The following is a 12,996-nucleotide window of genomic DNA, read 5'->3' as shown; positions in this document are numbered from 1 at the left end:
ATGTCTTTGTTTGCCTCTGTTACCTCCCAGGGCACAAGTGCCTAAAAGATCCAGACCAGGCCTGCTTAAACCAGCCTCGGCTGTGCCTCTCTCATTGCCATGTCAGGGTGCAGGGCACCATCTGACAATAACAGTGACTGGCCACGGCAGGCACCCAACAGCCCTGCTGAAGCCGCCACTCCGGAAGCTCCAGGCGGCCTTCCCAAGAAGTACACCGGAAGATTTGGCTGGTTGGTACCAGTTCCTCAGTGGTGATGGGAATGATGATGACTGAGCCCTTGGGAGGGGCTGAGGTTCCATCAGGAGCTCCACACATTACCTCTTCTCTTCTCAGCCACTCTCAGAGCTAGGTTCTGTTACTCTGATTTTGCAAATGAGAAAAAAGGGAGATGACTGACCCAAAGCCATACAGCACTAAAGAGGTAATCAATTAGGATTGAAATGCAGATCAGGATGAATTAGAATTTGTTTTGTCTTTAGCTTTATCTTGTCTTGTCCATTAAACCTACAAAATCAAGATTATGGGAGCTCTTACATTTTGAAAAGCTGGAGAGTCTTGTTTTTGAAAGAGTCTATTGAGAAGCTAATTGCCTGTGACTACAGTGACGGATTCTATATAAATGGAGAGATTCAGAGATAATCTATTAGTCCAGCTACTAAGATCAGCCTGACTCTCCTCTTCACATATTGTTAGGGTGAAGTGGGGAGCAGGTGGTAACACCGATGAATAATGAGGTATCTTAGATGCACCAAGGCAGAAGGCTGAGAGTATTTCTTGCACTCAGCAGATTGTGGGACATTCATTCATCTGCCAAGGAATAAAAAGAACAGAAGAAAATCCATTATTATCAGTTCAGAGATTGGAAGATGACCCTCAGAAACACACAGATTCATACAAGGATGTTCCTTTTAAGCTATTAAATTAATATTTTTTCATCCAGTCATCCATCTATTCATTCATTCATTCATACACTCACCTATTCAAAAAATGTTTTCTGTCTACAGTATATAAAGCAGAGAGTCCTTGACAGGGGGACACGGTGTGTGTGTGTGTGATGAATCAGACGCAGTTATTGCCTATAAGTATTTACAGACTGATATAAGGCACAGATTCTTTTAAAGTTGAAGAAATACTATCCTATTCAGTGTGCTAACCATGACCTGAGTTTTCAGCAAGTCATTAACTGTCAATCATAGATCACCAGAACAAATATAATAATGTGAATTTTGAAATATTGTGACAATTACCAAGATGTGACACAGAGACATGAAGTGAACAAATGCTGTTGGAAAAATAACACTGACAGATTTGCTAGATACGGATTGCCATAGACTCTCAATTTTTAAATAATACATTATCTGTGAGGAGCAATAAGGTGGGGTGCAATAAAACGAGGCACCTATAGTTTGCTTGGGAGAATGACACAGTGGTTCAGATAAAGCAGATTTACAGGTGTGTATATTCACATTTGCATAACTGTGTGGAGTCAGCAGGGAAGAAATGAAGTAAACCTTTTCAGATGTTGAGCTACTCCAGTTGGGCACCGGAAGATAGGCAGGATGAAGAGATGAGTGGTATTCCAGGAAGAGGGAGCAGTATGCATAAGTGTATGGTGGGAGGCAAGCACAGAATTGAAACATGATTTCATAAAGGTGCATGGGGAGAGTGAGATAGGCTGCAGCCAAATCAAGGAGTCAAAGGGTGTGAAATGAAGGTTTTGAATAAGGGAATGAAAGGGACAGGGTTGTATTTATGGACAATTCATCAGAGAGGATTAGAAGAGAGAAAATTGGGGACAATCCCCTCACTCTTCCTTTTATTCATTCTGGGGACACTGCATCTCGCCATGGGACCTCTGCTTGCACATGAGGTTCACAGGGCAAAAGCTCCCATGTGGCCTTATCTGCATGAGAAGCAAACCAAGAATTCCACAGAGGACTTTGGCAGGATAATGGACTACGATGACCCCAAATCTCATATGTTATAAACACTTGGAAAAGTTGAATGTAATATAAGATTTTCTTTAATGCAGAAATAGTTCACAAGAAAGGAAAAAGGAAGTGAAAAGCAGGAAGATATGAGGTGACATAGTGGCTGCACAGGGGTAAGATTATTGGTCTCATTATCCTGGAGGCTCTTTTTCTTTTGTCCACTTGGGGACAGAAAACAAAGCTGTGATTTTGAGAGATGGGATTTTGGAAATAAAGACACCTACATAAAGTCTGGTCCTAAACAATAAAACAATGAACTAGGGAAAAATATATCCACAGGCACAGGAAGATGAAAAGATATTCCCATGATCCCAGCCTGGGTTCCAGGTAAAAATAACAGTAACAACAAAATCCTCCCTGAGAATTTGAAACCACAGTCTCAAGTCTTACATGAGTTTGGAGTTTACATTTATATCACCTTCTAGGTACCGGAACTCCTAGAAATAAACATAGCATTTGGCTCCAGTCAGTGATAACTCTGGGGCTAATCTAAAAGAGGACACACAAAAAAATGTATGCTTAAGGTGATCAAAGATATAAAATAAAAATTGTAAACTTAATAAAGGAACAAAATGCACCTAACAATCCTCACTTAAACAGACTTTAAAACAGAACCAAATAGCACGTCTAGATGTGAAAACTACAGTCACCAATATTATAATTCTCAGTGGGAAAGTAAACAACAGATTAGACATAGCCTAAGAGAGCATTAATGAATTGAAGGCAGATCTGAGAACATTACTTAGAATGCGGTAGCAAGAGACAAAGAGCTAGAAATAGTAAAAGAAGAGTAAAAAGATAAGGAATATAGCCCAAGAGGTCTTTAACAGCAGATGTAAAATGGAGAAATGGTAATACTCAAGGAATTAATGGCTAAGAATTTTCCAGAACTGATGAAAGATAAAAGCAAGAAGAATGAGGGTTTAAGAAAAAATAAATTCACATCCAAACACTATATTAGTGAAACTGAAAAACACTACAAAGGGAAAAAACCATAAAAGCAAACAGGGAAAAAATGTAAATAATCCAAACAAATAACAAATCAACCACAGGCTCTTCAACAGCAATGACAGAGGCAACGTAGTGAAATATATCATCAAAAGTTTAGAAGGAGAATAAATGTCAAACTAGAATTCTATTCTCAGCTGAACTATCACTGATGATTGAGGAAGAAATTAAGGCATATTAAATAAACAAGACTGAGTGATAGACATACTTTGGAAAGAAAAAACTTTAAACCAGAGGGAAGAAGTAGGAGGCAAGAGGGAAAAGCATGTGTTAATTATTTTCTGTATTTTTGTTTTCAAATAACAATATAAAAAAGACAAATGATTCAACTTAGCTTGCTTAAGACATTTTGCTTGGGAAAGGTAAAATAATAAGACTGAACAAAAGCAAATGCTATCAAATGACCCCATGAAGCAACAAAAATGGAAGAAAACTATTGACATATCCATGAATATTAATGAATATGACCTGAGCATCTTTTGGGTACAAAGAACAATATTGCTGAACCAACAAAAGATGTTTACAAAGAAAAAAAAAATCTAAAATTTGATTTTGGTAGAACATTTTTGTTTCCTATCTTTTTTTATCTCATCAAAGTTACCTATTTGGATATTGGAAATTCATAAATAAACATTTAATTTATTTGTGTATAATTGGTCCCACACAGTTTAGCTGTTGTTATAATTCTGAAGGATTCAGTCTTTTAAAAATAAAACTAAAAAATACAGATTGCTGAGTAGCCCCATAAGTAATAAATATGTATTTCTAAATTTTTTGAAAATTATCCTTACCACTCCCATACAAGTTTTAGTTATATTAAAGACAATAGAATACAATTTTGTGATTTTAAATAATCCATGTAAGGCCAGGCCTTTAAAAGGATTCAATGTCTTTCTAAAAAAGGTAATCAGCAAGAGAAATAGTAGGGTACATTTATTAGAATTCACTTTAAATATACCTCATATATTCATCAAAAATAAAACCTCTTGCTGTGGCTACGGAACAAAATGCCAAATGACATTTACATTTTTAGAATCAGGTAACAAGCCACCAAATCTACTCACATTTATTGTCCTATAGGTACAGCAAATACAAAGACAAAGATTACTAAGCATTTTTCAGCAGACAAGAAACGGCATGGCATTACATCTCTGCCAAAAACTACAAGGGGAATAAATAGCCTCTCTTTATAAAAAGCAACAATACTAAAAATTCATTGAATATACTTCCTCACCTAACCCTATAATGTCCATCTACTTGGCTGTCAGCATCTAGTCAACTCTCTTACCCTAAGCACACAATGACGATTGCTGATGTAGAGGACTTGATGCTTTTCCTTTTCCATTATTCTTGCTTGGGGACACTCAAGTTGCCTCATAGAAAGGAACGAAACTGCCTACCTCTAATTAAAAAATGCTGCGGCACACATTTGCTTTTCAGACATAATATTTACTCCAAGAAGAAAAATGCCACACAAACAAATTTCAAGTTGAGTAGTGGCTAAAATGAAGACATTCAACCCGGGCTATTTATTTCATAAATTCTTAAATAACAGTGTTAAAACTATCATTTTAGAAACAAGGATTAGCTCAAAGGGTGTCAGGACCTAGACTTCTAAGCATCTCTTTCAATTTTTATGCAACTTCCCAGTTCTTCTGGAAGACTCACAATGATACACAATGTCAGAGAGCCGTGACCTCCCATCTTCGGCACTTTCCATCTGCTAAGGAGAGAAATGACTCTTCTTTGTGCCTTAAACTCCCTCGTAACCTCTGGAGCTGAGGCAGCTTCCACTCTCCACCAGGGGAGGGTGTCTGGGCTGCCACCCAACATCTCTCAACTTGCACTGTTTCGGGCAATGGGAATTTGCGTGAGTGATCTTTGTCTGACGGTACAGCCCTGTGTTAGTTTAATAAGTTAAAGAAGATGTCTTTACATGAAGAGGACCATGCAAAGACTAGCAATTGAGCATTTAATGACTCAGAAGTGGGCTCTGAATTCCCCCAGCTTGATTCAAATCAACACTGTGTGACCTTGGGCAGTTACTTCACCGACTCTGTGCCAACTTCTCCCACCTGTAAATGGGGATGTGTACAGACTACCTACCAAAGGCCACTGTGAAGATCAAAGGAGATGATAAGGTAAACACAGTGCCTGGCACATAGTAAGTACTGCAGAAATATTAGCTAGTAGTAGTAGTAACACTAGTAGAAACATGGAAACATGAGTGAATGGGTAAAAGGTACTGTACTAAGGTTCAATTTAAATAATTTAAGCTGTGAAACCAAAGAACATTTTCCACAATAAGAAGTTAGAATTCACAGAGATATGTTCCAGTGATCTAATAAAAACTTCAAAATTTCACATTTGTAGTTTTCAAGTAACCACACACTTAACGAATATTTTTTTCATTTTGATTCCCAAACCTCGAATTGTGTCATTTTTTTAATAAGTGATGTTGAGCATCATCTGTTAGGTATTTTCAGAGGCTTGTCTTGCGGCTCAACAATATTCACATTTAATTATTTTAAGCTATGATGCCATTAAAGCAAACCTGAGACTGCCTTGTCTTGCCCCAGTATCCTCACAGGAGGGACAAAGCCAAGCTTCATAGAAAAAGCTCAGTCACTCTGAAGTCCTTTCCTTTTCTCTTATTATGCGTGGCCTGCCATGGTCAGAAAAAAGTAATCTGATCTACCAATTGGACTTCCTGCTGCCTGCCTGCCTGTCCTTTTGAGATTCAGCACCATCTTCAGAGTCCTTGTTACAGCAATGAACATGAGGCTCAAACACCTGCCTTATTTTGTAGTATCTGCAAAGAGATACTGACTTCCACCCACATTATCTGTCTAATAAGGGACCTAAAGGTGAGTCAAGAATCTTCTGTCCTCTTTTCAGAAAACAAAGTGATGTTTTTGAATGGCTCACCGAAACCTTCCTGGGACAACATCCCTGCGCCACATGTTCTCAAACTGGGAGTTCCAGGCAGACTCTTGGAGAACAATAATTTTTATTTTTTATTTCTTGTCATTTACTTTAAACATAGGACAAAAGATTTTGACTGAAGTATACATATATAGTAGAGATGCTGAACACACTTTTTCTAAGATTCACACTTCTTTTTAAATTATGCTTGTTGGTCCTAAATGCAGTAGTGAAGCGTGTTACTGAATTTTATTTGCTAAGGATTGTTTTCAAGTCCTCAACCCTCAATCCTTTTTCTCATAATCTTTAAAAATTATTTATGGTATCAAAAAAAATAAACCTTGGGAAATTAAGAGAAAAGGGAAAAGCAATCTGTCCTGTCTTAAAGCTGTATCATCTGTTATATTCAGTGTAGAGATGAATTCCTGAAGGAGACAGTTTCAGGGCACTTACTCACCAGGGGTTCTGCCATGATGATGCGAATCTTGCACTCAGCCTGGGTGGTGAAGTTGACAAATAAACTCTTGAGAACATATTCTCCTGGTTTGGTTTGCTCTCTGGGTCCACACTGATGGGTAACATGGTTGGGGGGCCTTTCTCCCTTTGTGTGCCAGATACAGGTGGAACTGGAGGCTTGATATAACCATTGCCAATTGGAGACACTGAAAAAAAATAATGGATGGTCTAAGGGTCTGGAAACATCATCATAAGTATTCAGTTTGGCTGTGCTAAACCCTAGTATGAGGCTAGGAACCATACTAAGTATACTATACCTAGTATCATAACCTGGCCTAATGCTTCAGAATTTTATTATTTTTATTACATTAAGGGATCAGAATTTTATTATTTTTATTACATTAAGATTACATTATGTCATGTATATAATCCCAAAATACTTCTGGTTAACACATTGCTTTAGATAGATTATGTTGCATGTATATAATACAGCTGATAAATCCTACAACATTTACAATGTTTTCTGGCTTCGTTTTTATGATCCAGGGAAATGGACTAAAGAGATGGATATGGGAAAAGGGATTTCTTGTCCTAGTTTTTCCTAATGGCCAGAAGCTCTCTGCCTTCTGTTCTTCCTTTTATTTATGGAAAAAAACTCAGAGGTCATCCCTTCCAGAAGCTTCCAAGGGTCACGTTTTAGAAAGTCCAACTGACTCTTGCTCCTGTAAGAGATGGGATCTCCTGCCTGCCTTGAGAGATAAAAAGCTCAGGCAGTGCCCTGTCTATGCCATTCAAGGTGTGGGTTGGACTCTTCACGCTCACCCCACTTTAGTCGGGTCAGGACATGCCTCCTCATCATTTGTAAAACATGCGGATTTCCTACTTGGCTTAGATCTTGAACAGAGACAGCTATTAGAGTTCCTGGTGAGGGGCCTCTTTCCAGATAGTTATAGGGAAAAAAAATTTTATTGATTAATGAAAATTTCATGTCTCTCTACTTTTTACTCTACTTGGATATGTTAAACTCTGGCATGCACTGTCCCCACTCTCACCTAAGTATTGTCAGACGGTCAGCTCTCCACATCCAACCAAAGAAATGTGACAGGAAGGATTAGGCACTAGTGATGCTGAGGCCAGGATAATGGGAAGGGAGACTTGGAAAAGGAGAAGTATGCAGTTTGGGGGTGACTAGATACATAGAGTAAGGAAACGGTACAGAAGAAAGTGGATTTCCAGTGTGGACATGGGTTCGGATATCAAGAGCATGGTGGTGTGTCACAGACAGCAAAAGAAATAAGCTGGACACTCTTCAAAATAACAAATAAATTCAGGGTTTCCCTTGCCTTCTTTCCATCCCAAGCCTAATTCTGAGGAAGCCATGCAAACATTATATTTCATTGAATTACAAACATGCCCTCATGTTAGGCTGTAGATTCTCCCTCATTTTTCCTATGATTTCTAATGGCCCTTCCTCTCCACTTCACTTACACTGCCAGTTAAGGAGTTCCTTACATCTGCAGGATCTTCTCATATCTCAACTACCAGTGAACTTTAAAAATATGGCCTCTAAGATATGTTAGTAACCTGAGTGTCTACTGATAGATGAATGGGTGAAGATGTGGTACATACATACAATGGTATATTACTCAGCCATAAAAGAATGACATTTTGCTAATTGCAACAGGGTGGATCTAGAAAGAAGTATTACACTAAGTGAAACAAGCCAGGCAGAGAAACACAAATGTCATATGATTTCCCTTATTTTTGAAATCTAAAAAATAAAACCAATGAACAAACAAACAAAAGTGAAATAGTCTTATCAACACAGAGAACAGACTGGTGGTTGCTGGGGATGGGGTGAAACCAGTGAATGGGGAAAATGTTTGATATCTTATCTGGGTGATGGTTATATAAATGTATACACATGTCAAAATTCCTCAAGCTACACACTAAAATGTGTGCATTTTATGTACCTAAAAAAACACTAATTAAAAAAAGAATGCAGGCTCTCAAGTTATAGAAATAAAATATGCTGTGTATTTTTTCATTTCCTCTCCATTCTCATCAGCTCCTTCCTACTCTAGGCCCCTGGAAACTTACGGCTTGACTATACTATACCATCCCTCTGCTAACTTTATTTCATTCATTTTACAACACCAAAGTAATCTTCAGCAAAGCTTTAATTATAACATTTTTCTGCTCAGAATTTTCAGTGGCTCTCAATTATCATCATTAAGCCTCAAACACATGGCCTGGTTTTGACAGCCTTCAATGGTTTCCCTTGACGCTATGCCTGAGTCATGTCACTGCCCTGGCTGGCCCGTGAGCATTTCTTTCTCTCTCCTGATGCTCCTTCCCATTCTTCTCTGCTCACCTAATCCTCCTGTCCTCTCAGAACCACTTCCGGTCTCATGTCCATGTCCCTAAAGCATACGTCCTCCCAGTCAGTCTTCACAGATGAGTTTTTATTACAAGATGAGGCATTTAGCTCACGCTCCTTGACACTGTACACCCTACATCACCTAAGAAAGGCTAGGTAGATAGTTGATAAGTGAAGCAATGATCAACTGGCCACGCAGTTTTGCCTAGAGTTGGCCCTGTAATGGATGTATGCATATTCTTCTACAAGGTCCCCAAGAAGACTGAAGCCTCCCAGATCTAATACCGAGTTCTTCACACAGATAATAATCAATCTCCTTAAATAACTAACTAAACTCACCTTACTTTATTTTTGTAAGTCTTGAAGTGGTCCCTAGGAAGCGAGTGCTATGAGAAGGCCAGTAGGGTCTTTAAAGGAATAAGGTGCTGAATTTGCAACGAAGTCATCAGTTAAACAGCACTTCAAGCAGCTTACTAAAAGGTGCAATGGATTCTGAAGGGGAATATTCAAATTCAGGTGATGTGAATCAAGTCCTGGCCCTTCCTCTGCATTACCTCCTACTTTCTCCTGAGAAGTCTCTCAAGTCCAACTTACAGATCTCCACGAAGTACCTTCCTAATGTATCAAGGGCATCGTGCCATCGGACTGGAGACTGGGATATAAACCAAGAGTCTGAGTGTAGGACAGCCTTTTATTATCTTTAGTTTTCCACATAATTTTATCCATTTCTAGAAGACAGTGACAACCGGGTTGATGAAGCACATAATTACAAAATCAGATCTATAATTACAAGACTCTGGGGCCTAAATGTCATAACTATAGTGAGAGAATTTTCCTAAGAGTGACTCCAGGCAGGCCCCTTGCAAAGGTGCATTGTGAACCAGATAGCTGAAGCCCAGATGCCAGAATGTTCTCACACAAACCTTCTATTTGAAAGGAAAAAATGCTGATTCACTGCTATCATAAAAAGTATTACTCACCTGCACCCCAAAGTCAGATGTCCCATGCATGGCTTTAGTGGGCTGGAACTATCCCAGCCCAGCAGAGCCCTGGACCAGGGCTGAAAGAGATTCAGGGGGATGGTGCTCATCATTCTGGTTTCAAGCAGACCAGCTAGGCCGATGGAGATGAAGTTGGGTTTCATGGGCTAAGTGCCCTTGAACTAAATCCACTCCCAAGTTTTTGTGACCCCTCTTCATTCTAGTCTTAGAGTAGGTGGATAGCGAGACATGAGTGGGGAAGGAGCTGGGGACTTCGGCTGGTGTTTACATTTGGTTAAATGCATGTTTATATTCTAAACATTCCATCTAAACTGTTCTCAGGGATGTAGAAAGGGGGGATATAGACACACTACTTGCCAAACTGATGAGCTCCAACATGGAGAAGTTGACCCTCACTTCACCTCAAAGTACATTATATGCTCATTGGCATATTAAGATCACACCTTTGGTACCACGATAGTTCTGAGGAATATAATCTGAAGACAAGAAGAGGGCATCACCCTACTTTCCCAGAAATCCCATCCCTATTCCCAGAGAACCCCACCTAAGCCAGTGAATATTCCATCCCTGCTTAAACTCCACCCAACCCGAACCCTACCGTGCTGCACACATCTGAAGCATGCCCGCCCACCCTCCTTGAGTGTGTACTTTCCTTTACTGAACTATCCTTTGCTTGTCCCTGCTTGAACTGCTTGTGAATTCTTTGTCAATCAGAGTCAAGAACCCTCTCCTGGGCTGAGATCTCACCAAGCGTGCATGGAGGATCTCTCCATATTGTCCCAAAACACTATCATGACTAATACATAACAATTCACAACTAATTCAAACTATTCTTTTGCCATAATAGTTTTCAAAAGTAAACATAGGACATGGCACCTTTCAGTAACTTGGTTATTTAGTGATAATATATACAGTTAAGAACCAGGAAACATATATCCCCTTGTAATCAAAATTGAGTCAGAGTCCACACCAGTCTGAACATCAGAACATTACCAATTGGAAAAAAGTTGCTGCTTCTCCTTCAGGGCTTGATGTTCTTAATCTACCCATAATGAAGATTGGTTTTCTAGTTTCCAAGTTCACAATAGTCTGAATGCAGAAAATCACAAGGGAAAGGTACAACATCTATGGATAGAAACACCAACCACAAAAAGAAGGGGGAAAAAATAGCATTACTCTAAAAAGCCACCAGAATTTAAAAATGCAGTTTCCTGAAGCCATTTAGGACAGGGCCACAGAATCTGACATCCTCACACACTTGGAGATGGATACCTCCTTCCAGCACGCTGTCACCATTTTACTGTTTATGACGATGACCCTGAATCCCATGGAAAGCTTGAAATAACTTTGATATTTAGTTCTGGATTTGAGAAGGCGGGGAACAGAATGATATAAATTTCCAAAAGGTTTCTATTTCAAAAGGGTCAAACTAAAAAAAGATTTTGGTGTATAAAAGGATCAACACGGTCCCTAGGAATTTAGCACTCAGGACTTAAATCTGTTTCTTCTTAGGTCTGATTTTTAACTGACAGTTATTTTTTATTGAAACAGACAAACAAGCCACCAGTTCAGGAAGAGCCATGCTCAGGCCCCATCATCCAGCTCCGAAAAACAGGAAGTTACAGTGAATCTACATCTCTCCATTACTCCCCAGCTCTCTACCCAGCCCGGCAAACAAGTCCACCCGCCCCCTGGGGGTCCAGGCCAACATTTCCTCTTCCTCCTGGCCAGGTCTGGGCCCTGTTCTCCCCACCTCATGCTCCTTGTGGTCTGACCTCTGAACACATGGATCCCAAGGACAAAAGGGTCCTGACAGGTCATTGTTTTTCCTTTCTTGTCTTCCCCACCTCAATTCATGTTGAAGGAACAATTTAATTCGTTGGATTAAAATTTCTTGCATGTGATAACATTTTTAAGCCTCAGCTCCATCTGCCTGTATCCTGTCTTCTCTTCTCCTCCACCGTTGTGTTTCCATTCCACAGCTCAATGTCCCTAGAAAGTCACTTAAACTGACACTCTGGGGCGGGTGGAGAGTGTCGGGCGGACAAAGGGAATCACTTTCACATGGTAATTAGGACTCTAATCATCAAGTCTTTTTGATTTTGGCTTTCTCTTTGTATCTTCCCATGTACATTTTAATCTTCAATTAGACATGTTCTCATTTTTCTCCATTGGCTTCTTTGTCTTAAGTGGATTTTGTGGGTGTTATTTTATTATGTTTATTCCAAATTCTGTTTCTGGTCAGTTCTATAGGGGCCTCTGGAGGGCTCTGCCCTCTTTTCCTGGGTCTCTATTTCTTAAACCAAACAGAGGCCAGTCCTTAATCTGCATGAAGTCTGTTACAGGCTTTTGCAGCCAATTCATTACCCCCTGATTAGATCGATTTCTGAAGGCAAGCAATGATCTTTTGAATGTGGCTACTTTTTCCCCCAATTTCAATGCCTAATACTTTAATTTTCAGGCTGGCTGCTCTTGGCTGGCTGAGGTCGTTAGTACAATTTCCGAAAGTTACCAACATTTCCAGGAATGACCTACCTCCAAACTGCAACACCAGTGCAAACACCCCCACAGCTCATAGTTCAGCTCTGTGATCGTGGGACCGAAAAGAAAGGAAATTCTAGGCTGAGTCTCCTCATGTCTTGGGAAGCGCCACGGAGGCTGCAGGTGGCCATGTGGTCACAGGAAGGCAGGTGGTTTTCTCAGCTGGATTTTTAGAGGGTTTATACCATTGCTTCTTATAGGCTATCATTCATCTGTTCACTTACTCATTTCAGCCAGTATTTATTTAATCAGTGTTCATGTTTCAGTCACTGTTCTAGGCACTGGGAAGATAGCAGTGAACAGAACAGACAGTTCCAGCCCTCAAAGAGCTTACAGTTTACCCAGGCAGAGTCACATAATCAGTAATTTTGTGTGTGTACACCACACACACACACACACACACACACACAATGTTGGATTACAATAGGTTCTAAAAGAAAAAGGGAAGGTTAAACAGAGTGAGTGGCTAGAGGAACCTGCTCTTCTTTACCTGCCCAAAGGCGCCCAGGTGCTGTGGAGAGGACTGAAAGCTGCATGTCTTCCTGGTTCTGAGAAAAGCCAGACACACTTGGCTTGAGCAGGATCTGCATTCCCATCCATCCCTTGCACCTGCCGTAGCTGTCAGTGCTGGTGGAAATGCGAATCTACCTGGCCTGTAAAGGGCATGCACCCAAATGCCCATCAGACACACAG

The 12,996-nt window shown here is 40.0% G+C and overlaps 1 protein-coding gene across 1 annotated transcript in view; it reads right to left on the bottom strand.

Annotated features, from left to right (window-relative positions):
* LOC118971128 (protein furry homolog) overlaps positions 1-9,771 on the bottom strand; it is a 157,946-nt gene extending 148,175 nt beyond the window's left edge. Inside the window, 4 exon segments of the mRNA XM_073235390.1 lie at positions 6,383-6,475; positions 6,478-6,587; positions 9,356-9,413; positions 9,742-9,771. Coding sequence (XP_073091491.1) covers positions 6,383-6,475; positions 6,478-6,587; positions 9,356-9,413; positions 9,742-9,771 — 291 coding nt within the window.
* Positions 9,772-12,996: the final 3,225 nt, after the last annotated feature.

This window comes from Manis javanica, chromosome 1 (assembly GCF_040802235.1).
Source record: "Manis javanica isolate MJ-LG chromosome 1, MJ_LKY, whole genome shotgun sequence".
In the NCBI taxonomy this organism is placed as follows: domain Eukaryota; kingdom Metazoa; phylum Chordata; class Mammalia; order Pholidota; family Manidae; genus Manis; species Manis javanica.
This window is presented reverse-complemented; position numbering and strand designations above follow the sequence as displayed.